The sequence below is a fragment of the Astatotilapia calliptera genome, chromosome 16, assembly GCF_900246225.1.
Source record: "Astatotilapia calliptera chromosome 16, fAstCal1.2, whole genome shotgun sequence".
In the NCBI taxonomy this organism is placed as follows: domain Eukaryota; kingdom Metazoa; phylum Chordata; class Actinopteri; order Cichliformes; family Cichlidae; genus Astatotilapia; species Astatotilapia calliptera.
The window spans coordinates 24512011-24539659 of record NC_039317.1 but is presented as its reverse complement, the minus strand read 5'-3'; the positions used below and the strand labels follow the sequence as shown (position 1 = coordinate 24539659).

The window sequence follows — 27649 nt, the reverse complement described above, 5'->3', positions numbered from 1 at the left end:
GTGTAGACACGGTTGTGTATATATCTGTACAAAACTGTCTCAAGGCTAAAGGGAACAAGAAAAGTGGAAAACAATTGGCAAGGCAAATCAGAATGGAGAATGTATTTAGATTAGGCTATACATGCAGCTGAATCACTGTTTACAGACATTATAGTAAAAAACACATTAAGCCCAAAGAGAGAGGGTGAAAAAAGAAATGCTGCTCATATAACCGAGTTAATCATTTTGCCTCAGAGGTATTGTATATCTGCAAAAAGATCTCATTTGAATGTGTTTATAGTCCCACTGCTTATAAAAGAAATCATGACAAATTAATAGGGACGGTAATAAAGGTTCTGTAGTGCAGGGATTCAGGTACTGCCCCATGACTGCGAACTATTCATCCCCCCCCCCCCCCAAAAAAAAAAAAAAGGATTAGCAGTGGACAGTTTTCAAAATAACAGAAATCACATTATTGGCATACAAGCTATGACTCTATCAAAAGTTAGTATGTGTAACAGTTTTTGTACTGCTCTCTAATGGAGTCCATGTAATTGCAGGAAACAAATGTAAGGGGAAACAAACCTGAAACTCATTAGAGCAAATGTTATCCATCATACTCTCACTCTCTACTGCATTCAGAATTTATCTTAAAATTATTTTGTACATTTAATGGCCCTCTGAGGTTTTGGCCCATTATAAAAAGATTTGGTTTAGGGCCAGCCTTTTACATTTTAAACGGAGTACATTAAGCTCCTTTCCAGTGTTTATATTTTTATTCCAGGGCTGTACTAGATTTGCATTATTCACATTTTTAACTAATCCTTACTTATTAATTATAAGGCCTTGGTTCAGCCCCTCTGTCTGAAACTAGCCATTTTAGCTCCTCTCACTTAAAAGCCGCCCGCCCTTTAAACCAACTTTCTTCAGACTGGCTGCCCCGTGCAAACCGAAGGGTCAAACAGCAGGGGAGTGAAACTGCTGTGCTCAAAGCTGGAATCGTGTACCTAAGACCATATTAAAGATATTGCCTCCATATGACATCATAAAAGCCCACGAGTTGAAAAAGTCTTTCTAAAATGAGGGTTGAGCCTTTCTCCATCTCCAAGCATCCACCATCGGAGCAGTCCAATTAATTTAAGCTCTAACACAGTCAAAATCTGACAGACCAGCTTCTTTAGAGTTTAGTTTAGTTTAGTCCTGTGGAATTAAGTTGTACTTTTTAAAAAAAGTTGCATCTGTTTTCATAGTTCCTGTATTTAATGGTAATGTATTGCATGCCTAAAGCAAAGAGGCTTACTGTAATTCAGTTTTACCATCCACACACTCACCGACTCATTGAGAATCTGCAGCAGCTAGAATGCAAATTGTGTCTGATTCAAATAACTTATGAGAGATAGATCATGGAATCGTAATTCTATTAACATTTAACGGCCACAGTCAATTCTGCACACCATTCAATGAAGCCTATGTGTAAGTTAAATAAGGAAGATCTGTAATCAGTCATCTGTCTGCTTTCCTGGATGTTATTTTGCTTTTCTGTTCTCTACATTCCTACTGTTTTCCCAGGCTGTCAGTTTCAATACTGTCATCAGTATTTTAGTCTAATCATCTTCTTGCCTGCTTTCTTTGGGCCAATCAGCCTCACCGTGCGCAATTTAAATCTGTGCTCTCTGTCATTCTCTCTTACGGACTCTCATTGGTGCAAAACACCTCATCCCCATCTCCACCTCACAGACACCTCAGTCGTAACGACATCCAAGCCTCAGTCTCCATCTTCACCACCAGTGTCTAGACTTCGGGTCCTGCCTAAACCCCGTCACCAGTGGGATTCTGTTCTTCCATGTTGAGTCATCGGAGTCTAATCGCCAAATACATTAATTTCTCTATCTCAATAAATCATGTTCAGTTCTTTCAAATGATCTCTCAATCTTGAATTCATATATGTGTATGATGTAGTACAGTTGTATGTTAGCCATATCGTAATATAAATTCAGGCCCATGTTGTACACAGTGTTGGCATAAGCATGTGATTAACTAGGCCTATAGAAATTGAGCTAGAGATCCAAGTGATGGACAACCCAGGATTCGTTCAGTTCTGAAATGATAATCACATCAAATAAAATAGAACATTAATCTTGACGTCATGGACAATTTAGGATCTCTACACCGTCAGACACACCATTGTGTCAACTTTGTTTTCACAGATGCACAGTATGTCGATGATGTGGACACACTCAGTCAGTACCAAGTCAATGAACAGCTCTCCTCTTCCAAGCTCTTCTGTTATCGCATATCACCATGCAGATCTGAAATTGTTAGCTGTGCCCACCAGCTTTTCATCTACAAAAGATTGCCTGATTAGACTCTATCAAGTTGCTGTAAGAAAGCTCTGATGCGTCACCGCAACTGAGAATCTGATCTGTCTCTGATTGCTTTCGGTGACATACACAATTACGCAGCTGCTTCCTGTGATTAAACAAACTCTCCTGTTTCTAGGCCATTTCCTTCTTGTCCTCTTCTTCATCCTTTGCTTTTGTTTGCATTCATCCACCTGTCCACTCCCTCTCACTTCCGTGGTTTAAATCACAAAAATCAGCTATGAATTCTGTAATCCCTCATCTATTTACTGTGCAGTCAAAAGCACAATAGTTTACAAATACACCTATGATATTTGCAAAGCCACATTTCCACAGAAACAGGAATTAAACAATGTTGAACACCTCAACTGCTCATAATTAATGGAATCTTTATTCACATTTGTAATAAATATAACTAAACTTGCAAGGTAACTTGCTAAGTGATATTGAAGCTCACAGAACTGAGCTTCCAATTTTTAATAAAACTCTCTGAGCAGTGCTGCTTTTTAGCAGTCACGTTCAGACCAGGTTCAGTGCTCACCCTGAGTGGTTGAAGTGGCCTTCACACTGTTTACATTGGTCTTTATTTTAATTTTTGTTGTTATGTATGGTAGTAACTTCCAGTATCACTAAAATACGTGTGTTAGATATGTATCCAGCATGGAATTGTCTCCCCTGCTTGGGGATGGGAGGAGTTACTGTTCCAGCTTGAGGACTTCAAGTATCAGCTAATGCTAATATATTGCTAATGAGTGGAGTGAGTGTAGTGGATGAACTAGCAAACAGATTGGTCCAGCATCTTTAGTGATAAAGCCACTGTACTGACCTGCTGTAATGAAGAGAGGCATGGGTGTGAAGGCAAAGATTTATAATTACTGGTCAATCTTCATTCCTACCCTACTAGTGACTACAAGAATAAGATCAAGGATTGAGTGGTGGCAATTAGCTTCCTCTGAAGGGTGTCTGAGCTTAGCCTTAGAGCTGGGAAAAGAACTCAGTGACCAAGAAAGTGCTAAGAGTAACACACAGGTGTCTTGCATCAAAAGGAATGAGTTGAGGTGGCTCAAGGTACTCCACCTCGCTGAGGTATTTCATTCATTTTATACTGGGAGGAGAACCCGGATCCTGACCCAGGACACACTGGATATATTATGTGTCTCGGGTAGCTTGGGAATAAGAGAGAGCTCTGTGCTTCTCTGCTTAGACTGCTGCCCCCTGACCCAGACCCAGATAAGTGGTAGAAAATGGATGAGTTGATGGTGCATCTGCAAAAGCAGAATCCACTCCATAATGGAATATATAAACCCCCATGAAATTAGCAGAATCTTGTAACTGTAACTGATTTTATGAGTGTTTAAGTTGAGAGAAATCATAGACAGAGGAAGAGCATAATACACTGTAATGCTACCAATAGGTCCAAGTTGGTATGCTTGTGAATGTAACTCATGAACCACATGACTGAATGTCAGAAATCAGCTACAGTTGGATTCCTTCAATAAAACCATCTTCAACATGTCCCATAACACCTATTTCTGCCACATTAGGTTTTATGGCAAATTCGATTTTATGTCCAAGTTAAAACAGAAATTCTCAGTATTCAGTAAATCTACACAAATGAGCTTCAGACCAAGCCGTATAGAAGTTACCACATTCCTTATTGAAAGCATTTGTCACAAAAATAACTTGTCAAATAAATTGCAATGGTTGCCACGGCCACTGAAGTGTTTTTTCTTTTCTTTTCTTTTTTATAGGTTTTAAAAAAACACATCTAGAAACACAAGTGCACTTAGAGTGTGTCTGTGTCTCAGTCTCTTCCTTGCACTTTCTTTATCCTCTGGCCACATTTCTCGTCAGCTAATTTACCCTCTTCTTCATTTTGCCACCCCCTTTTTTGCTCTTTCGATCCTCTCCTCACTCAATCATCTTCTCACACCCTGCTTTTCATTTTCATCTTCTTTCATCCTCTTCCTATTATGTGTCACTTCATTTGTCTTCAAACCACTCTTTTCCTGCTTTCCACATTCATAACACCTTTTCCCCTCTCTCAGACTTACCTCACAGACTTAGCGCCTGATTTCACTACTCTCACTTAACCTCTACATCCTCCCCCAGCTTTACATGTCCTCTACCTTCTTGCTCTTTTCACCTTTCCTTTTGACCCAGTCACCCACTTTGTGAGGTCTTTATGTGGGAGTTGACCAAGTTTACTGATGGATACTTTTGGATGTGATTTTTTTTCTGTAATTATGCTGACTATAAACCATTAAGGCACTGAGGTCACAGGAGTAATATTGTCCTCATGTGGACATAAAGAACCATAAATGTTCCTATAATTTCTTCAGACTTCAGATTGTTATTTTCCAGACAGGCCTTGTCCTTCTCCTGCTCTTAATCCTTATGTGCTTTACAACCTCTCCCTAAAAATGGAAGGAAAAGGAAAGTATTACAACATGTCAAATGTAGAGAGCATGTCAAATGTTTGTAGTCTGATTTGTAGTCTGTTTGTATTTTAATATACTTAATTTGAACTTTGCACTCACTTTAAGAGGCACATTTACCAATTTGCTGCACAGTGTTGGGAACTATGCAGTTTTAAGGCAGTTTTTTTCTTTTCAGCTGCTCAAACTCCTTTGTCTTATTTTTTTTGATAATTAGACAGACACAGACTTTAGCACCATGACTTTTTAAACGTTTTGTCACTGTAACACAGACAGAATGTTGTTTTGGTCTTGCTGACCAAAGACTTTCTCTCGATGGCAGAACACTTAAAGACTGATATATATTGTTCAATACTTATGATGCATGTATTTCTATTTTTAAAATGTGTTTGGCCTTCCCCTACTTTTTCTAGCCTAACAAATGCAGCATTCATGATTTCAATTTTTAATTTATCAGACCACTTGACAGTCTTTTTCATCTTGCCTCAGTTCATCTTTAACAAGCTCATGCTTTATCATGCTTTAAAGAAGCACAGAGAAGGCAGTGATTATTTGCTTCTGTGTGTGTCTGTGTTTGTGTGACTCAAAGACTTTTAACTTGTACTGAGCTGTGAGTACTGACAATGGCCCATACAGTAGTATGCACTGCAAAAACTATTTTGGGGACTGCTGGCTGAGATTATAGCAATTTAATATCAGTTTGTGTGTGAATCATTTAAATTTATTATGTACTATAATATATATAATATAATAAATGTACTATACATGATGAAATTTCCAAATTCTAATCCTTCTCATTTTATATTGAGAAACATTATCTGTGAATGGTTAGGCTCCTTGTTCAAGCAGTCTTTTACAGAATTCCTGCCTCATATTTACTAGTGAAAAACTTTTGGGACGGAAAACCTTCCTTCCAGTCTTTTTCAAAATTGTTGTTCCAAATTTAAAAGAAGTGTTCATTAAAAACAAATCCATATTTTTTTGTTATTTTTCATAACATTTTCAATGAAAAATAACCTTTAAATTATCTTTTTGTATTTAAACGAAAAGCTTTACATTATTTGTAAATCATTGTGTTCTTCTTTTATTTAAATTTGATACATTTCTCTGAGTTTTTTTTGAAAGGTAGTTGTAATTTTCCAAGATTCTCCAGTGCCTGTGTGTGAGTTACAAAGACTTATGGGAGTGCATATATCAGATTAGCTTCACTAAATCATTTACTAAATATTGAAAAGGCTAAGCCTGACAGGAAATTATCATAGGCCTATATAGTTTCTCCATTTCCCTCCCACATGTGTACAGTATTTAAATGTATTTATGCCATTGTGCATGTGTATGTGTGAGTCTGTGTGCGCGTTTTCGCAAAGCAGCTCCTCATAAGCACAACAAATCATACACTAACTTCACTGGCACAAGGCATTTACCAAAACGGCCATCAGCATTTTAATGACAAAGTCTAATCTATTTATGGCCAGAGTAAATTATTACAGCGGACTCTTGATATTCCCCACAACACACAGAAATTTACATGGCTCACTCAATTCTGCTGATGGCAACTCTATGCTAATGGTGTTGGAATTTTCTGTGCACCTTTCCAAACAAGCCCATCACACTGAGGTTTAGGTGGATGAGTCAGGGGAAGCATATGTGCAAAAGCATGTATGCATATCACTGCCGCTTGCAACTTTTCATATTCTTAAGAAGGTATGGTTATCTTTCAACTTGAATGCATACGCTGACCGTGTGCACTCTTTCAACTTTGTCAAAAGCCTCTGCAGTTTTTCCATTGCTGACTTTGAGATAATTGCCAGTCTTAATCAACGTGCCTTGCAGATTAACCCAATTTCTCTTCAGGTGTCCTATTGTAGGTCTTCTCTGTGTATGGCATACGGTAAACACTGGACACATGTTCTTTGGTTCAAAAAAAGCAGCATAACTTATGTGCAGAAGAAATCAAATACTAAGGGCCCTTCTATTTAAAGGCTCCACAAATGTAACACTTGGTTTCACAGTGCATCACCTTAGTTGAGGAATTTCTTGTAATTACTGAGTATTCTTGTACTACAAGTGCAGAGATATCAGTTTTACATGATTTAGATGATAGATTTTGAAAGGAATCTTCATGTAAACATGACAAAAAGACCAAGTATTACTGTCCTTTTCACTAAATTGAAGCAATAGTGTGGAAGTATAAGAATAGATACATTACCTAGTCCCTTCTCAATATTCTAACCACCAACTATTCCACCACCATCACATTATCTTTAAGGAAATTGTATTTTAAATGTAAGAAATCCCCTTACTTTGCTTCAGCGAGTATCTACAAATGCACATTTTTTTGGATTCAGTTTGAGAAACTAAATTGAGGATTAGGCCAAATCATTTTAGATAACTTTTCCAGGGCATTTATTTAGCAATTGGAACCAATGATATATCTAAATATTTGGTCAAACATATTGTTTGCATGAGTGGTTTCAATTTTCTAAGATATTTTTAAAAAACAAAACAAAAACAAACAAAAAATGTATTTAACATCCATAACCCTTTAAAACCGGTCGGGACGGGCACGCTCCGTTTTGCATAGCTATTTTTAAATCGCTGTAGAACCGGAACCAGGTAAGCTAGCACAATGATTTTTTTTTTGGCACATGAAACCGGAGGAGTTGTACTTACATCTTATGCCATCAGCTTGTCCTGGGTCACGGTTTCCTTCCACATATGGCTTTGCAAAAACAGCATAAAAAGCACATGTTGGAATAGACATCAGTGCGAGCTATCGTGTGTCCACCATTACCTGGCCGAAACCGGACGTGACGTCATTTTCGCGGAAAATGTATTTTTTTTTTTTTTTTTTTTTTACCTTTGGGGCCTTATAAGCCTGTACTGGTGTTTTTAAAAAGTCATGTTTGACTTCATGCCTTTCTGAATAGTTTCTGGGATGCTTAGAACTCAAATTGCACTGCTGGAAATAGTTTATTTTGATGCACATGCTGTCTTTTTTGCAAATTTGCATTATAATATTTATTTTCGTTTTTCCTTCAGGACATAAAAATTGGTGTATCTCAAAAATAAAACTATGAAGACACTCAAAATAAATTTCCTGTTGTTAGAAACTATTTTGTGCAACTTTTTTGTATTTACAGTTTTGACGGACAAACCTCTTAAATTTCTCTAACTAGACATATATATAAAAAAACAAAAACGATTTTCAATTTTTTTTTAGTTTATTGCACTTTGTTGCAATTTATGTAATTAGACTTGATGCATACATATTATTAAAATTTGGGCTATAACAGTTATATTGATGTATAGCAACTTAAAATGCTCCCAAAAATGACACTACAGCATGTAAAAATATAAAGATAACTCTGGCGGACTTGGTTCTATGGTAGGTCTTAAAGGGTTAAACCTATTCAGCATTACAGTAAAATATAGATTTCAAACTTTCTTTTTAAAAATATTAAAAAATGATGCAAGAATAATCTAAGAATAATCTTAGGCAGTGTGTGGGCTATTGCTTTGTGCAATTGTGCTCATGAATCATCTTGCATCACTTCTATTCTTGCTGAGGTGTGAAAAGAAGATATTACACCTTCTGGTATGCAAGTATGAAAATGATGAAAATGTCTACTCTCCTTTTACTCACAGTTCTAGATACTTAAAAGTCATACAAACAGTATAAAGATCATAAAATTAAAACCTTTAAAGCAATCTTTAATAATTAGAAAAAAAAACAAACCCAAGCAAAACAAAACAGCAATCATTTTGGCTAAACTTAACCAGGAATCAGACAATCAAACACTGTATGTGACACTAATACAAGAACAAACCTGCTGAATCCCAGAGCAGTCTGTTGTATTCTTTGGCATCTGGGGAAACAGTTTATGTACATACGATGTTGAGTACACGTTTTTCCAGTGGGTCTAAACAGGCTTGTCCAACAGTGGCAAGCACAGAGGGAGAACCAACATTATGAAAACACTACTCCATTCCCCAGCATTGGTCATATGCCTCAAGTAAACCTGAGGTTTATTACTTTCATCCGGTAGTACTGATCTGCTTATATGAGCTTATGAGCTTATATCCGAAAAACAAAGTTGGAAAGATTTGTCCATTCATTACTTGGTGTTACTGATAACATGACACCTGCTGCATCCGTGGGTTGGATGGGACACTGTGGTATTAAAACTACAACTACCAATGTAATCAATAACCATGTTTACCATTAAAATAAATGACACAGACTATTGACTCTCTGACCAAACTCTAGTTTCTGTCAAGGAGATAGTGGTAAAATACATCATCACTCTGCTTATCAGTGGCCGAGGGCCATAAATCTACCTTTTCCCTTGAGCATTTTAAATAGCTGCAGCTGTGTACGTTAGTGTTGAAATAGGTCTTGTGCACAGCCCAGGGACCTGCCACAACTATGTGCTAAACTGGGCATCTTAATGAAATAAAAAGGCTGCGTGTAACATTGAGGTGCCGGTAAAGGATAGAGTTGTCCCCAGTGACACAGAATAATGCATTTAATGTGTTTTGGCTCTATGAGAAAATGTATTTCTCCCAGCCTCCCTTAGCAGCGGCAGAAAGGAGGGAAGGAGAGAAAGAAAGAGGAGAGAACAAAGAAGCAAAAAACAAGCATGCTTGAATATAGGAAACCGGAGGGAGAGAAGGAAACAACCATCAAGACAAAACAGGGTGAGGAAAATAGTCAAGGGAGGAGGCAGAAAACAGAAAACACAGTGTTTGCAAATCAAAAATTAAAAGCATAAGCATGCTATACACCAGAGGATGTCCCAAAGATATAATGGGCCTTTCAGCCCCTTTATTTGGGGAAAACAGGTAAATACAATAACAACTTGGACCTCTGCCATCATTTACAGCAGTGTTTGAGGGTGCAAACCTACAAATATTAGAAGGACAATTACCTTACTGTCATAACGCCAGGCCTGTCTCACCTTACTAACTGCATCAAAAAGCAACAAATGATCAAAGTATTGAATATTAACTTTCACAAGGCCATTCTCACAAATCTCTAACAAGGCCCCAGTAACACAATAAACTAATGACTGTTCTAAAGCTGTGTACTCAGAACAAACTTTCTTGATCACAGCTCCACAGTACATAATCATTCTGATTGGCATATTGGAATATATAATTTTTCAGATTTTGTTCTGTGGCAAAATCTCAAAGCTCAAAGATGGAGTGAGAAACTCTGTGAGGAACAGTCGTAACCAATGATTTTGCCCCATGTTAAATTATTTTACCTTCTATTAATGAAATGCCATCAAACTGTGAGCGGAGGTTTCTCTGAAATACGACTCACGTTCAATCACATACAGTATTCAGTATTGAAGATTTGCAAATTATAATAGGAATAACCTTAAACTAATGAAAATCCTTTCCTGGAAAAAACACTGTCGGTGACATTTGCATTAGGGTTGAAAAAAAAAGAGCCATGACGAGTAGACAAACAAAAAGCTGTTTATATTACAACGTAAACAGATTTCCAGAGCTAATTTTGTTCTTTCCTGCCTTTGCTGGCATATCGGTACATGTTTGGTACATTACTTCTACCGTTAAGTAGGATAAGATGGCAAGAAGCCATTGGCAGCCACTAGCACAGAGTCATGTGGATTTATCAACAGCAAACCAGTCATACAAGTATTGCGCTATAATGCTGGTAGAGGTCACGGAGTACCTTTAAAAACAGGGGATGATCTCCTCACAGTTCCATAAATACCTTTTAAATGAACAAATCCTCTGGGCGTCAAAAGTTATGAAAACAAACATGAAATATTCTTGTCTTACGGCGATTATACTTCTGCCAAAAACTAATGAGTTTTTCACTTACTCATAGTTTAACTACTGAAAATTTTCACAAAAATCAGGTTAATCTTTGAGTTATTGAGTTAACACATGTAGCATGATACTGGGGAGAACCAATACATTTCTAACCACATAAAGCCGCACAGAGGAGGTGATTAATTTGTTGCTAATTAGATTATCACTGCAGATTTCATTTATAATCTTACGCATACACAGAGTCGTGCACAATGTATTTGGGAACAACTTGAGGTGTAAGGTAGTGTGAAAATACCAAGAAGTTTTCATGTTATCATAAACTTTTTCTGCTGATATGATTAGGTATATTAGGAAAGATTAAATTTATCTTAGTTATCTTTATGTATTTTTTAACCAGCAAAGCAGAATCCTACATTTTATAGGACTTGTGCTTAAGTAACACACTCAATGAAAATAATAGTACTCACCACCCTGATCAGTGCTGACGGTGATGATGGCCACCTGTCGAGGGAACGAGCTCATGTCTGACACACCATTAAGCGACTCGATCTCAAAGGTGTAGTTGGCGTGTGCGGAAAAATCCACGACAGTGACAGTGGCGTTGGTCAGGCCTAACGGTCCTGGCAAGAAGCGAAGCTCGTCTTCACACAGCTGGCAGTGGTCGGGCTCTGGGCCGCAACGTTTACACTGGACGTTGTAGGTTAGGTCCCTGCGACCTCCTGTGTCGCTAGGGGGCGACCACTCCAGCAGCAGGCAGGTGTCGTTCAGGTTAAACATCAGATTTCGTGGACGGGATGGAGGGCCTACAAAAGAGCAAAAACTGATAAACTGATAAAAGAATTTAAAATTATATTTCAAATGAAACATGGGTAGCACTTTCTGTTACAGCTCAGTAATAGTGTTGTAAGAGTAGCATAATAATGTGGAAACAAGCAGGAATTTAACCACAGTTGTTTCCTGGTGATCCTCACATAACTTAAAGTTTGGAATTAGAGTTAGAGGGGATTTTGCACCTTGCAGGCCTGATTCCTGGTTATTACAAAGAAAGTTATCTGTGTAGGTTCCTACTCATCCAGGTCATGGAAAGAAACGTGACTGGACTTCTTAAAGAAGACAACTTAAAGAAGTCTAGTCAATTTCTTTCCAAACTTCTTAGACTACAATAAAGTTCTTCAGGTTTTTACAGTTAATAATCCACAGCATCAAAATAGGATTTATATTGTTACCGTTTAACAGAGAGGAATGCTGAAGGCATAGGGTTGGATTAATTATAGCATTATATTATAGCATTAAAGCATCAGCTAAGATTACCTTATTGTCAAGTGGATACTACCACAAGTCAGTATATAAAAATGTAAATACATAAATATTACTATCATATTACTAGGTGTTTATAACAATATATATACACACACACACACACACACACACACACACACACACACACACACACACACACACACTTTATATAAACTTTATATAAAATATTACATATTTACATTGATTCTGTTGTAAAATACAACTTTGATCCAGTTTGTTTGACTTCTAATACTATATTATAATATTATGAATTGGTACTGCCTCATAGGCATATGTTTTTTGTTCCTCATTATTATACCTATATTATATATATGTAAGATAATACTTTGTTATTACTTTGATATTAAGCTGGTAATAACTTGCTATTTCCATATTAATGACATGTTTCCACCATTAGTACATGACTGTTACCACATTTTTCCATATTATTATTAGTAGAAAGCACAACCAAGATATGTTTAGCTGATGTTTGCTGTGTTTAATTATAAAATCTCACAGTTTACTATATCAAGATTAAATTAAATAACAAAATTCATTGTTAGTCTACAGCAGAATAATCAGGTTTATTAAATAAAGGGCTTACGTGCCCAGCAGTTAGTTTATGTCCCTACATACACAATTCTAATATCACTGTTTCTGCCAAATAATTTTTGAGCGTGCTTTCTTTTAATTATATCTTTTAGACAAACTGTTGCTAATATATCTGCAATTCTTTCATTTTGTGTTTCAGACCCATAGTCACACAATTTCACACCACCCAACCAAGTTATACAGGCAAACAGAGTTTCCATCAGCTGCAGTCTAGACACTAGAGACTGCATTCTATCACCAGTCCTGATATGGTGCTATGTTTAACAATGATGCTGCAGGTGCAATCACCTAAATCTTATTATGTGTCTGAATTTGGAAATAGTTAATTCAATCATGCAGTCCTTCCAAGTAGCCAAGCTGTGCATTGTACTATTTCGATAGTAAGAACCAAATGTAAGTTGTGCACACCAGAGTTAGAATGTCTTCCTATACCTGTATAAGAAACATCACCCAAAACTGCCATCTGAGGTCAAAAGCAGGTGAAAGAATGCTCTGAATGTCATAGTCCTCTCATGCTTTTAGTACTGGCTTTCTATTGCCTTGTGTTTCCCTCACTCCCTTTCCTTTTTTTCTGTCCCTCTGTTTGTGTATGTCTTGTCTCCCTGTGAATCCCTGGAGGCGTGACTCTCCACCGAGACAGATGATACACGTGTGTCATTATTCAATCAACCACCTACAGTATATATATATTTGTCATCCACCCCTTGCCAGACTGTCAAATAAATTACTGCAGTAGATGGCATTCAGGCTCCTTGTTGAAACTCTAGTTAACTAATTACACGTTGTCTTTGTTCTCCCAACCTCCAGTTTGTGCCAACCAGCAACCAGTTAACCCCGATCTTTTACAATCTATCCTCGGCTTTGACTCTGCCCGCCACTCTCCATCTGAAACTCCAGCATCAGCTACCAACCACCTCCAGCTACACACCCTGCCTGCCACTATCCACCGTCTCCTCCAGCGTCAGCCTCCTGTAGTCAATCCACTCTACTGATCTAGGATCCACCTCTGCAGATAAAACAAACCTGAGTATTAAACTGAGTATTTTGCATTTGCGTCAACTAGTGTTTCGTCTAAAACCTTAACACTAAATGTTTTTCTATTTCATAAATGTTTCACACACATATCTTAAAGTCCTGCTGTACTGACTCTTATAATGCAATCCTCACCTGTGCAGTAAACAGCCTAACTACCTCCCTCACATTTCACTTTGCTAAGGTCTTGTGCTCCCTGGATGCGCGTGTTTGTGTGTCAGGGTAAGCATTGTGCAATAGCAGGCAGCCAGCTGTCAACAGGGTGGAGTTAAAAGGCCTGGGGGATTTGAACACTCCCGTCCTGCCAAGCTCACTGTCTGCCAGGACAATGGGATGTTTCCCTCTCTTCCACCATCCCTCTCTCCCCACCGTTGCTAAAATCTCAGCAGACAGGAAAGCTCCTCCTACTGCTCCTCCACTTCTGTCAGCGTGTGTCCATTCTCTCCCTTTATCTCTCTCTGCCTCTATCGGCCATTATCTCACCTTCTCTATTCTCTGCATCGAGGAGAATCCACCCACCTCCCCTCCTGCAGAGCAACCCCACTGCCATCAATCAACTCCTATTCTAAGGGGAGATTGGTATCACCACCTCCTTCCTTTCTCTCTTCACTGTCTACTCCATCCAGCCTTTACACTTTTCCCTCTCCTTTATCTTCCCCTCCTGTTCTATCTTCTCTTTCTTCCTCTCTAACGTTGTCTTCCTCTAAGGCCCTCGGTCTTTAATCTCTATTGTCTTCAACGTCAAGCAAACAGTTTATGTTTTGGCCTACACGCCCCTGATTAAAATGCATTATGTGAGTAAACACAGCTCACAGATTGTAAAAGTAGATGTGGTACACCAGCCTACTCCTCTTAGGTTGCAAGTTTGTCACTCCCACACAAGGCCCTTTTACGCTGTGTTTGTACTTGGAGTGGAAATACTGTTAAAAACAAATTAACAACAGTTGACAAACCATTGAACAAGGCACTAAATTACAACGTTGTATACTGAGGAAGGTGTCTAGTTGTCTTTAGTAAGTGTAGTAGTAAAGATTTAACAATATGCTTTTTTGTTTTCGAGCAAATCAAACTTACCTTGTCAATGTAGTCAATAAATGCTGTAAATACAAATATGCCACCGGAGTCATTTGTTCAGATCTTGGAGTTTAAGAAGCTAGAGCTCATCACTTGTTTGATTAGCTCATGCTTTTAGGACTTGGAAAGTGTCGGTAACTGCAGGTAAGATAAGTTTTCAAGTAGTTGTCAGACAAATAAAAGACCCCAGACTGAAATGCTTTCAGGTTTAAATGTATATATTGAATCATCTGGGCCTAAAATTTGACAAAAAAAACATCAAAGGAAGAGCTGAAGCCTTTTTGAGGATTTCCCCTGCAAATATTGCATCCTGCAGGACAATCTAAACTAACAGCATCTCCACAATGACTTGGCTTTGTCTTTCTGTAAAAGACAAATACACTCTTCCACCCTGGAGAGCTCTCAGACATGGCCCCCGTCTATCTCAGTGACAGCTAAATGGCTTTTTAATTAAAGGAGAATTAGTCCGGTTAAACTGTAATTTAATGCAAATATGAAGTCGTAATGACAGTCAGTGAATCATCAATGAAGACGAGGCAGCTGAACAAAAGCCATGTAATTCATCCAGAGACTCTCTAATGTTCCGTTTCACACCAGATAAGTCCTAAAGACGAGACTGGATTTACGGCCACAGCAAATTCTCTGAGAACACTGGAGTAATCCACCAGCTCTATAGACAAAGTAATAACTTACCAGACTGTCTGGCATAGACAAGTATAGAAATATTTAATGTGAATGTACAATGAATTGATTCAAGTTTAATCAGACAAAATGATAACATGACTATTTCTCTCTCTCTATTTATGATGATGGTGATTACAGCTGTCAGTTCTCCCATAAGTCTGATCACATCAAAAAGGTTGACTAACATCACTGCAGTTATACATGCGGCTATTATGTCTAATGACTCATGTCCAAGGTAGGAGGTAATGCCTTTAGCCAGCTTGCTTTTGCACATCTTCAGCATGTTTTCAGCAGCTCACAATTGTGAAAAGTTTAATTTTTTAGTCATCTTATTATACTATATGAAATGAATCCATGCTATAGTGTTAACACAATTCCAGCAACATGCAAAAGATCCTGGGTTTGATTCTGGACAAGCTACAAACCCAGTAGTGTTAGCCACAAGTCTGGGAGGGTTGTATCAGAAAGGGCATCAATGCCAAATCAAACACAATACCTTAAAATACCTCTTTCTTCTTCTTCTTTTTTTTTTTAAATTTACCATACAAAAGCTCTGTCTGTGTGTTTATTTCTTTATCCAAGAACTCCCACTACACCGTCAGAACTTGAGCAACTAAACATGGCACACAGGTACAGCCAAAGGTTCTTATCTGTAACAGAAATTATGATGTCAGCATGTTTCCTAGCACCCACCTGACAATGGACTAAAATGAACCTTTATGAACTTACAGCATAACATAAATCATTATGTTATTTTTATTTCACAAAATTAATATCTCATTTATATTCAGAAAGGATTAATTATATAAAACTTGGATTATGCATAATATATTATGATGCCATCATACTGCCTGGTAATCACCTAGCAACAAGCTCAAATTACCTGTACCTTTCTACCGAGAGTTTATGCCCCTACCACACAATATGAAAGCAACCAATCATTTTAATTTTATAACAATAACAACTAATTTATGCCCAAAAAAGCTGAACCACGCGTGCCTGGCAACCTCCTAGAAATGGGAGGAAATTACTCTTTTTACCAGTTTTTCAAATTAAGTATACTGTATGAACGTCAAACACTGCTGTAGCATTATGTATATACTAGTCATTGTAACATTACCCTGCCATTATCAGATTGTCTATAAACCAGGCTGCCCTTCAGTCACATGATGTAGTTTGTGCACCTGCACACATCCAAATTTCTCTGGTCACATCTTTTAGATAGTGGATTGATTTTCATCACATCCACCTTTCTAGATGAATGACTAAAATGTGTTGTGCAGTAAAGTGAGCTCAAGTCTTTAACGTTATCATTGTTCTGTTAATAAATTCACTGGAATGCATTTTATATTTTCATTTCTAACTCATAAACATTTGTGCCATCTGCCTGTGAAGTTAAAGACGGAAGGTGTTAATCTGATTGTCAAAGCACACGGTGTGACGATCGTGCTTAAAACCCTTTTTTTCCCTGGTGTACTCACGTGTACAAGCCATAGTTGGAGGATCTTTCTCAGCCCTGAAGAAGCCTTTCTCACAGCGGCAGATAGCAGATGCTTCTCCATAGCTGAAACTATGCGGAGGGCACTTTGAACATTTAATGTTTCCAGCATATGCCTTGTAGAAGCCTGGACGACATGCTGAGGATGACAGACACACAATGTGGCAGTCTGTAAGTGCACAGCCAGACCTTCATATAGACGTACAGGTAGAAATATTTCATGCAAACATCACATAGCTCGATAATATTATGCAAAGAAAGAGGCCCTGAAGGGAGACAGTTTATGCTGCAATCCATCAGAAATTCAGACTTTAAATAGATTCATGAAACTCATGTTTTCTATTTAAACAGTGAAACAGGGAGACCATCTGCTTTGGGTTTAGGATTATTTACTCAAAGTATTAAAAAGTATGATTTTTTATTTTCCACAAAAACAAAGATAGAAAGAAACATTGAAATCATCTCTAACTCTGACAACACTTGTAACACAAAAATTCCCACGTTTTTGTTTCCTTTTCGGAATAACAAAAATGGATTAAAACCGAGGGTATTGATTATCAAAACATAATACCAACGTTAGTTTTATTGCCCGCATTTAATTCTCAATAAATAGTTCAAGCTTAGGGAAAGGTGATGAAACAAAAGAAAGAAAGAAAATAGAAAGAATAAAAGAAAAAAAAAAGAAAATAGTCAGTTGTATCACCTGTCACACAACTAGTTTTGAATTTCCAATGGCTTCAATCAAAACACAGAAATGTCTTCAAGTTAGAAAGGAACCACAGTTGTACTAAAACCAATAAATGTGTGATAGCTGCGCAAAAACTTTTCTGAATATTTAGCCGCCAAAAACACATGGAAACAACAGAATACAACAACTGTTAATATGTTTTGTTAAGCACTGGCTTAATTTGTGAAGACAGAACACAAGGGAGCAGTTTATCTCTGCAGTTTTAACATCTGGTGTCTTTGGTGAATTAGGGTCTTGCAAAATTGTCCTATTTTATTTCAAACCACAATCTCTTCTTAAACGTAAGTGCATCTGTTAAAACATGAATAAATGTACACACACACAAGTGAAAATGAACAAACTACATCTATTGACAGGTCAGCTCTGTCTTCTGGTTTCACGTGGCTCAAGAAGCTCAGTCCACTAGGTCAAAGTCCAGCGCCTGAGTCACATCCATCACAGCCTTCTCCCTATATGGGCTTTGTTGGTCTTTATTCTAACTCATCTGACTTTCTAAGGCTTTTCTGAAAGACATAAGGATTTTTTTTCCATTTCCAAATAAATACTGTTCCTTATATCACAGCAGACTAAGCAGTACAAACTACAAAGCAGCATATCTACTGATAAATCTTTTACTCCATTTAACGTTGCCTTGAACAATTTTCAAAAAATTATGACGATTATAAGAAATCATGTCCAATAGGTCTTTTTGACAGAAGGCATTTTGACATGCCACTGTTACAGGGTTTAAATAGTGTGATTACTGAATACCTGAATTCCATTTAGCTGTTTCCTTTTGACTTATTGTTAATACTGACTCACTTTGACATTGTCAGGGCTTACTCAGAACTTTCAATAGAAAAGAGCCATAACTAAGTCGGCAGTGAAATTAGTGTTTTTTCCTACCATGACAGTTCAAAATGTCTGATGCAGTGAAAAAGAAATATTTAGAATATCATAAACAGCAACTGAGCAGATGAAATGTGTGTTAATATTTTATAAGCCATTTATTTACACCAACAAGTAAAAACTTTTTAAAATGCAACACAGAACTGCACACTAGAGATATGTAAAAAAACAAAAAAAACAAACAAACTTTCCTCCCAAAGCTAAGCTTTATTGTGAGCCAAGGAGTCATTCACAGGAGGTCAGTGAGTGTGCCAAACATTCCAGGTATGAGGGAGGTAAAAAATACAAAAAACAGGCAAGAAGTGACACATGAGGAAACTAATGAAAAAACATCCAAACAAGAGGTACAGGAATGACTTGAAAGCTTAACTGCTGTGAGTAAAAAGCCAATCTGTTAAGGAACAAAGAGAAGCAGGGGGGGTGTACATACTCACAGTGATGATTGATTGGATGATTGAACTCAGGTGAGAATAATCGGAGCGGAGCACGTAATCACAGGGGTGGGAAATGAACCAAAGTCTGTCAGGAAAACTCAACGGAGTGAAACGAACAGAGGTCTTTTCAAAATAAAATTACATTGTTTTGCATTATATTAAGCTATTCTGGAAGCACTTAGAGTTAATTAAGCTACTTGCTGAAATTTTGTAGATATGCTTGTAAAATTCAGGGAAAGACTTGAAGGATATAAATAAAATACGGCTTGCATTTAGGGGCGGAGTAGTTTGGTATGTATGTATGGATTAATAAAAAAAGGAACATATCTGTTAGATCAGACATGTGCTGTGCAGACATGGCTTAAAGCAGCGATTTGCTATACCAACTATACAGTTGTTGTTGTAAAACGAGTCTGCTCTAGTTATAATCCAGCACCAACTGCTGGACTTATTCCAGAAGCTCAAGAAAATTCTCATTTTCATGCTACAGGAGCGAGAAAACGGAATCTTTCATTTTCAAAAAACATTTTCTAAAATAAATTGAAGGATTTAAAACCACCAGCACAGGTTAGATTGATAGCAAAGACCTTAAGTCTAAATAAATGTAGTAGTAAAAATTAAACAATACAGTTACTTCCCTTCTTTAATATTTAAAATCACAGGCAACTAGCTGAAATAGAAAGGCTTATGAGAGTCTTAGCCCTAAGGGATTCACTAAAGCTTTCTTTTAATAGTAGTATTTCCAATCTTCAAAGCACTTCCATGTCAAAGAAACACACAAACTCTTGTCTGGAGAGACTTCCATTGCTGCTAGTTTTCACATTGATTTAACAAGGTAACATAACGTGAGCCATTTGAAAGGATTCACCTTGAAGCACTGAGAGCCTCTGTGTCTCTCCATTGCTGCTTGTGATAAATGGAGCTGTAGGGAGGGCAAGGAAATGCCTGAAACCACAACTGTGCTGATCAAATGGGGACAATTAGGACAGGGACAAAGAGGTTAACACGCACACAGGGAACACAGCGCACACTGCCAGGGCTAATAGTAATGTTTTTAGCGTAGTCTCATTTTTGTTCAATGAAGGAGTATTTTTTTAAATCGAATTTATCCTTCCTTACATTTGAAACATTTTCTTTTTTTATTCATCATCATTCCTCTTAGAGAATAAGAACAAAAGGTTTACATTTAGTTTGAAGCTGTTTTAGTCGAGCTATTCAAACTGTTATTCGTCTTCAAAACTCTATTTAATGTTGACTCACACACACACACACACACACACACACACTCACACACACACACACACACACACACGTATGCAGCAAATAAACACACAGAAGCTATCTGTATGAATATGATAAGTGGCATCCCCTATGGCATACCAAGGCTGCCTTTATCATTAACCTCTGATACTGACATGTCCTTGAGTCAAAAACCGTCAGTCAACTCCCCCACCCTGCAAGACCCCGCTTTAGACTCTGTCAACCTAATGACGCCTCTCTATGACCTTCGCTGAACTGAGGGGATGTTCCTTTTCGAACCCCGCAGTTTCCTGCTGCAGTATGAGCAGCCAGGCTCTTTGCCAAGGCCACAGTGGCACTGTACAGGGGTTGACCATGTGTCGCTCGAGGATGGACATGCCCGGTGGCCAGGACGTAAGCATTCATGTGTTGGGATGAACACACATAAACACATGCAACAGCTGAAGTGGCAGGAGCAGCATGTCGAAGTCAACTGGACAGCTGGTCAAATGTGAAAAACATGTGAACATTTTGGCCGGAGAAAGAAAAGCTGCATTATGTCCAGTGCCACTGCTGATCCATCCGTCAAGGACGCCCATTTCCACTTTATATAAAAGCATGAAAGTGTATATGTGATAGCACCAGTGCAGTAAACAGTAAACCTCTCATACTGCCCTCATGACATGCAACACACAGATTTAAAAAAAAAAAAGGCTTTTGACATAGTCAGTACTTTAGACTGCTGAATTTCTGGTAACTAGGTAGGAGAACTAAGACAAAATAGCAGCAGGGGAAGTAGACAGCCGAGCAAGACTGAGTGTGCATGAGTGTAATGTTTCTGTGTGCGTTACTACAATGAATCACTTTTACAAATGTTTCATAGGTTGTATAAATTCCACTATTTCACACTGAAAAAAAGAATAAAAGTCTGGGTATTACTTTCTGGGAAGCACAACTAACTGTACTAACAAATGCACGTGCACATCTGTGGATAACAGGCGCATATTACACAGTAAGAATGCAATTATATGTTTTGATAATGATACAGGTGATTTATAGCAATATTGTTGTCGCTATCATTTCAAATATTAAAAGTACAGTTAAAAATCAGTACAAAATAAATTATCATAGATTTTCAAAACTCATTTCTAAAGAATAAAGTTACGTTTAGACTATCAATGCGTCTCCTATAATCGTAATAACCCGACCTCCTGTCTAAAGTGTCTCAGGAGAGAACATAATGAAAATTTACATCTGCTCATTACATTGCGGTAAAATAGGGGTTTCATATAAGTTATTGATATTTGCTAAAACAGTGTCCAATACTTGTGTATGTATGGATCTGAATGTTGTGTATTGCAAATACTGTGATATAAGCCCATGTTAAATACATAAACTATATATTTGAAATCTCAGAGAAAGCACATTCAGATCTAGCAAACGAGAAACTTAGCAGACATTACACAAGTTTACTATTTTCCTACCTTAACACACATGCTTGTTGAGCTGACTTTGTTTTCTGTCATAAAAATGTAAGTCCATGTCCTACCCATCTCAATACATGTCCATCTTTCAGACCCAGTGGAGTGGATTTCCCAATCTTGTAAAATATGTAATTATACGTGTCATGCCTTATATCTATGAATTATGTTTTACTTTTAATGTCTTATTAAGCTGATGCTTAAGCAGGAAATCTTCACCCAAAATACTTCAGAAGAAAAAAAACAAACGTGTTAAGATTTTCTTCCATTTGACCAAACAGTACACTTCATAAGCAAGTAAATATAGCTTAGCGGGGGGGGGGGGGGGGGGGGGGGGGGGGGTTGCGAGAATAGGATGCTGCTGACCGACTGCCCTTTGGGTCTCCAAACTAATTCTAGACCTTCAGCCCAAGGTTAATGAGATCTGGAAGCCATCCACAACATCTTCATGCCCAAGGCTCAGAGCTCCAAATCTGGGCCCTGAGACACAGAGGCAGTAGATTGTTCGGTAAGTTCACTGGACCTCAGCAACACCAGAGCAACTGGCAGGCAGATCATATTTGAAGAGGAGGCCTGTCTGTCTGCATCTGCCTGGCTGTCTCTCTTTATTGCTGGGATGTCTGCTCAGCATGCTTCTTTCATTAGTTAGAAAACACATTTTCTAAGTAGTTTGTATTTTTTAAAGTAGTTGGAAATGTATTTATTGTTTATTGAGATACCTAAAATACTCCTGAACAAGACACGTTCTGATAGATGGCTTATTTAACATGAGAACAGCCCTGTACAGTACTCCTGAATTACATCAGTGAGCATGGGCACGTAAAACATATAGGGCCGTCCCAAGGCCAAGCTTTGGACCATTTACTCTTACCCAAGTGTTTTTATTGTGTGATCCTAAACATACCTTTCACATAATTCACCTGCTATAGGCACAAACGTTTCTTGTCCTTATAGCACATTTGATAGCTTAAGATGTTGTAGAAAGAGTTTCAGAAAAGAAATGATTTTTAGAAAAAAATGGCAGTGAATTACAAACAAATAAATGAAAAGTAAATAAAACCATGTATTTCATCAGACCTTGAAATTCAGAGTATAGATTTGTACACTGCTACTTGTTTAATACTTGTGTCCACAACCATTCTCCTTTAATTAAACATCAATATGAACCCTATAGCTGTCTGGACAAATGGAACACTGCCTGCATAGTCACTTGTCTTCATTTCATTTAAAAAAGGAAACAATGCAGTAGTTGTTCAATGAGCAGTAAGATCTGAATTCTGTAAAAAAAAGAAGACCTTACTTTTGGAGCTGTTACACATTCAGTCATTTGGACATTTCGATTATTTGGAAAGGAAACAACTCTTATGCCAAATCATTAAAGTCATTCATTAAATTATGATTTCTGTAGTCGAACCTTGTAGTGAAACCTGTACTCAGCGGATCTAGTTCCTCATGTGTTTCTTAAATGAATAAAAGCAACAAATAAAAAGTAATCAAGTAAGTTTTTGGACATGGAGTGACTTTGTAATAACAAGGATCTCAAAATTTGCTGTACTTATTTAATTATTATCAATAATTGTAGTTAAAATTTATTGTATACGTGTAAAAGTGGGCTATAGTTAAATGGAAAGAGTCTGCCTTTGCCTAGCTCATATGAAGGCCGGCATCTAACTACACCCAACTGCCACACTAAAGAAAAATGCTATTTATGCAAGTTTTCATGTACATTTTATCTATTTGTTAATAGAAATAGGCTATGCAATATTGTTTTAGCAGGCTATATGTAGCGTTCACTCAGTTATGCTGAATTCATCAAATTTCATTTTATTTTAGGTGAAAATAATATTTATACTTAAAGTCTGCATGTGGTAATATTTAGTTGAAGATCTTAGGACAATTTGAGTGCTGCAACACTAAAGTCAGGTTTAGAGGAACTCAGTGAGTCTTTGCAGTGTACAGCCGATGGTGGTGGGTTCCTCTCCCGATGATCAGCGAAGAAGAACAATTCCAAGAGGAGCACAATTCTGCAGCATTTACTTGCAGAACCACATCAACAAATGTTGCAGAATAGTTCAGCTCTTGAAATCAAAGGCAGTGTGGTGAGGAGGCGATGCAAAGGATGAAAGATCATTGCAGAGATGATGGCGTTAAGTGAGATGCAGCTCATAACTTATTGCATATGAGGGCAAAAAAAATGGAAGGAGAGCTCTATTTTCAGTTTCATCCCATAAAAAAATATTACTCCCCTCAGTGTTTCTTCTGCCAAAACTATGGAACAATAATAATAATATAAAAAAAAAAGCCGTATTGCTTATTCTCTGCGCTGACAGAGTATGCATTTTGTCCACACATATCTACACTAGTGGAAAAGTAGTGCCTGCTTCCCATTTTCCTTCTTCATACCAAATCATATTCCACTCCATCGGGAGAAAATTACAGTCATGCAATATGATAGTCATGCTCACTTCCAAACAAAACAAAAATGCCTGCCAGTAATACTGAGTTATATAGAGATGATACAGTACCATGATACAAGACTTCATGTCTGTGGGTGAGCATACTCCAGCTTGTGTTCTCACAGTACTTCTAGTTTTAACACAATATGTATTGCCTACTAAACACTGCAGATGACGAAAAGTCACACCTCCTAAAAAAGCAGCAGCAGTGGCACTCTGAAACCCACGTCTAATTGTTTCACATGTAATCAAGAACAACACTCTCAAACACTATAATATGAAAAGCCCTCTTCTCAGTTTCAGTCTGTCTCTCTTATTCATCAGACTTACTCACTCTCTTCATTAGCTGAAGCAGAGAGTGTCATGATTTGTAGTTGAGGACTAGCAGGCCTCTCAAACACACCTTCGTTTAAATGCTGAGAAAACAGCACTTGATTATACTCTGTTTCGGACACAGACAGCTGGAGACACCATGGCGCAGTAATAATACGTTAAACTTCTCTGAAATCTGATGACTGGGGTGTTGATGTGTTTTAATGTAAAGTCTCCATGGCAGACATTAGGCGTCTGTGTGGACTGTCTGATGACTAAGGCCTTAATAAAGGAACAAAGAAAGCCTCTTAATCTAAAGGTATTTTGCATACATAAAATTTGAAAGTCCTTTCTTCGATAATCATGATCATTAGTTATTATTGTCATCAATAGGTTGGCAGCTGCAACACTCAGACCAGGTACTAAAAATATGTGTCAGGATATAGTATGCATTTGTCAAGTACACGTGATCTGAGTTTATATTTCTATCTATTTATGTGACATTTCAACATAGTGCTCAAATTATGATGACCTGTTTGCAAAATGCCATTTCAGCCAATTCTCGTTTTTAGGCCAGCTGCTGTCACTGCTTCTTCTTTTTTTTTTGTTGCAATGAGGCAAAGGCCGGTTGTCAGTCATTCTCCACCCACCCACACAAAAAGCATCATTCAGTATTCTTTCATGTATTCTCTATAACGAGTGAATGTCACATTTTGCACATATATGGGCTTTAATTCATTACAAAATATAGAGATAGTTTCCTTTTTAAATATCAGGTAATAAAGGCAACAAGACAGAAAAATACAGTTAGCAGGAATAATTGCACCTAGTTATCCCTTTCTCTGACAGCACACAGGTAGATACAAATATACTGGCAGATATTAGAAACTATATCAACGATTTGAATCAGCAAGACTTATTTCATACAAGGTTCTCACTTTTATAAAACTCTTTACCCCACACTTCACTGCAAGTGCTTCTAATGCATCCAAGCTACCAAAAGGCAAGATGCAGGTACACTGAGAAACAGGCAGTCATTCAGATTCACAACTGTGGGCAATTTAGAATCACCAATTAATCGAAGCCCACTAATTGCATGTTTTTGGACTGTGGGAGGAAGCTTAAACCACCATGCCACCGTGCTGCTAAACTCTTATTAAGTCATAATGTACCCTTTATCAACATCCAGCTGAGTAAAATGCATTGCTGAAGTGCATTTCTAAGATAGATAAAGAAACACTTAGAGATGGAGAAAAGCTAATTATCAACCCCACAATGAGTTGAAGCAAACACAAAAAGGCAAGGGAGTAACAGCCAGACGGTGCTGGATGGACTCATTCTGGGCTTCCTATTCCTTATATATCTGTGATGTTATCAGTGACACTGATCTTTTTATGAACTTTACAGAGGTCAGCCTCACTGATCCCTTTATAGCAATGTTTATAGCAGCACAGACAGCACAGAGTGTTGCGCCAAATGAACTAACAGAGTAGTAAAGCTTTCAAAAGACATCCGTTAACGCTGAGTGAGAGCAGGGTTTCTCTCTAAATCGTATCTTAGAGGCAAAATGCTGACTGGAAGAGGCTTTGGGGTGAACCGTTAGGGCCTTGTTTTTACAACATTAATTGGACAACCGAGACACTGCTGTGACTTGTAGTGACACATCGGTGACTTGTATTAGAATATCTCTAATGCATGATCACAGCAGTAAGTCTTCTACTGGGCTTTTTGTCCTCCCAGTGGGTGTACACCACTGAGGGCACAACAAGTGCTCAACAAGTATGAGATGTTTAAGGTTTACAATGGGATTTTTTTTTGATGGGTCTGCGATATTCTTGCTCTCTGTAAAATGAAAAGTCCTATTTGCCAGGCCTGAAATTCTTTTTGACAAGAATAAAATGTGAGTTTGTTAGCAGATTTATGTGACATGTTATTATTATTCCCAGAAGAGCTGTAAACTTTTATTACTGGCCAACAGACTTACAGCATTATGATATTTAGAGGACACAAATAAAAAACAAAAAACCCCCAAAACCTGTATTTGTGTCCCTGCTTATTTTTCAGTAAAAGTATTCAATAACCTTATTATGATACGGTGCAAAACTCTGATTTCTTTATATTCTGCTCCCAGGTATCCAGTATTATTTAAACGCGATCTTAATCAATAGTTCTAAAGTTAACTTTAACTTAGTCTTTTGTCTACACATAACAGGGAATTTAACAAGTAACCAATTTCTTGTGCTATGTGTAATATGTCTGAAGGTCATTTCCTTAAGAAATAGGAATAACATCCAACACAAGACCTGAAAGACACTAGACTGGAAATCAGTTGTAAAAAACTTTTTTTTTCAAATGATCGTCAATAACTACAGAGGCAATCAGGAGAGAAGCACAAGAGTGACGATGTACACGCAAACCCATAAAACACTGTAGAGGTTCTGTCAGGGTTTTGGGGCTGCATTTCAGCCAGAAGTGGGGTTTTATCAAAACTGATGGAATCGTGAAAGCAGAAAAGTACCATCAGACTTAATACCATCTGGAAAGTATGTGATTGGCAGCAGCTTCATTTTTCAGCATGACAATGATCCTAAACACACTGCCAATGCAGTAAAAGCATACTTGGATAGAAAAACACACAATGGAACATCATCAGTCATCTACTGGCCTCTCCAAAGCCCAGACCTCAACATTATTGAAGCAGTGTGGGATCATCTTGACAAAGAACGGAACAAAAGGCAGCCAGTAAAAAATAAAAGTGGCCATAGCAAATAATGACTTTCAGGCTTTTTAAACTTGTACAATTGTTTTCACCTTATATAATAAACCCGTTTATATCTGCGTGTTTCAATAAACTGGTGCATCTATTTACCAACATATAAAAAAAAACGAGGGGCGCCTTAAGAATTATAAATGTACAATACTGTAGTTAACATTCACATATGATTGAGAAGGTTTTGCATTATAAAACTTTTGAGCCACATAATCAATTAAATCATCCACAGGAAGAATTAGAATAAGTACGACCATGCTGACCTAGAGGAAAAAAACAGCAGACAGCAGATCATAGTTGTTCAGTTAACTGATAGTCAACTGAACAACATTAATATTTGATTAACAAAAGTTGATTATTTTTGCCTACAAAACAAAGAAACGGTCTTGCATTTTGGAAATATTTACAGGTACTTCCTCTAACGCCCTCATTTTCATACCACTGTTTTCACTCTTAATTCCTGTAATTTCATAAAAAAAGAGAGAATGAGCGTCACGTGAGTACGCGTGGAGGTCTAATGAATTTATTATAAGGTGT

General features: G+C 37.6%; 1 protein-coding gene across 2 annotated transcripts in view; it reads right to left on the bottom strand.

Moving 5' to 3' along the window:
* Positions 1–27649, bottom strand: part of LOC113008222 (ephrin type-A receptor 6-like) — a 182384-nt gene that overhangs the window by 77281 nt on the left and 77454 nt on the right. For both annotated transcript variants that reach the window (XM_026145495.1, XM_026145496.1), the window contains 2 exons: positions 16768–16923; positions 11053–11388 (listed from right to left, as the gene is read on the bottom strand). In XM_026145495.1, coding sequence (XP_026001280.1) covers positions 11053–11388; positions 16768–16923 — 492 coding nt within the window. The remainder of the gene's footprint in view (positions 1–11052; positions 11389–16767; positions 16924–27649) is intronic.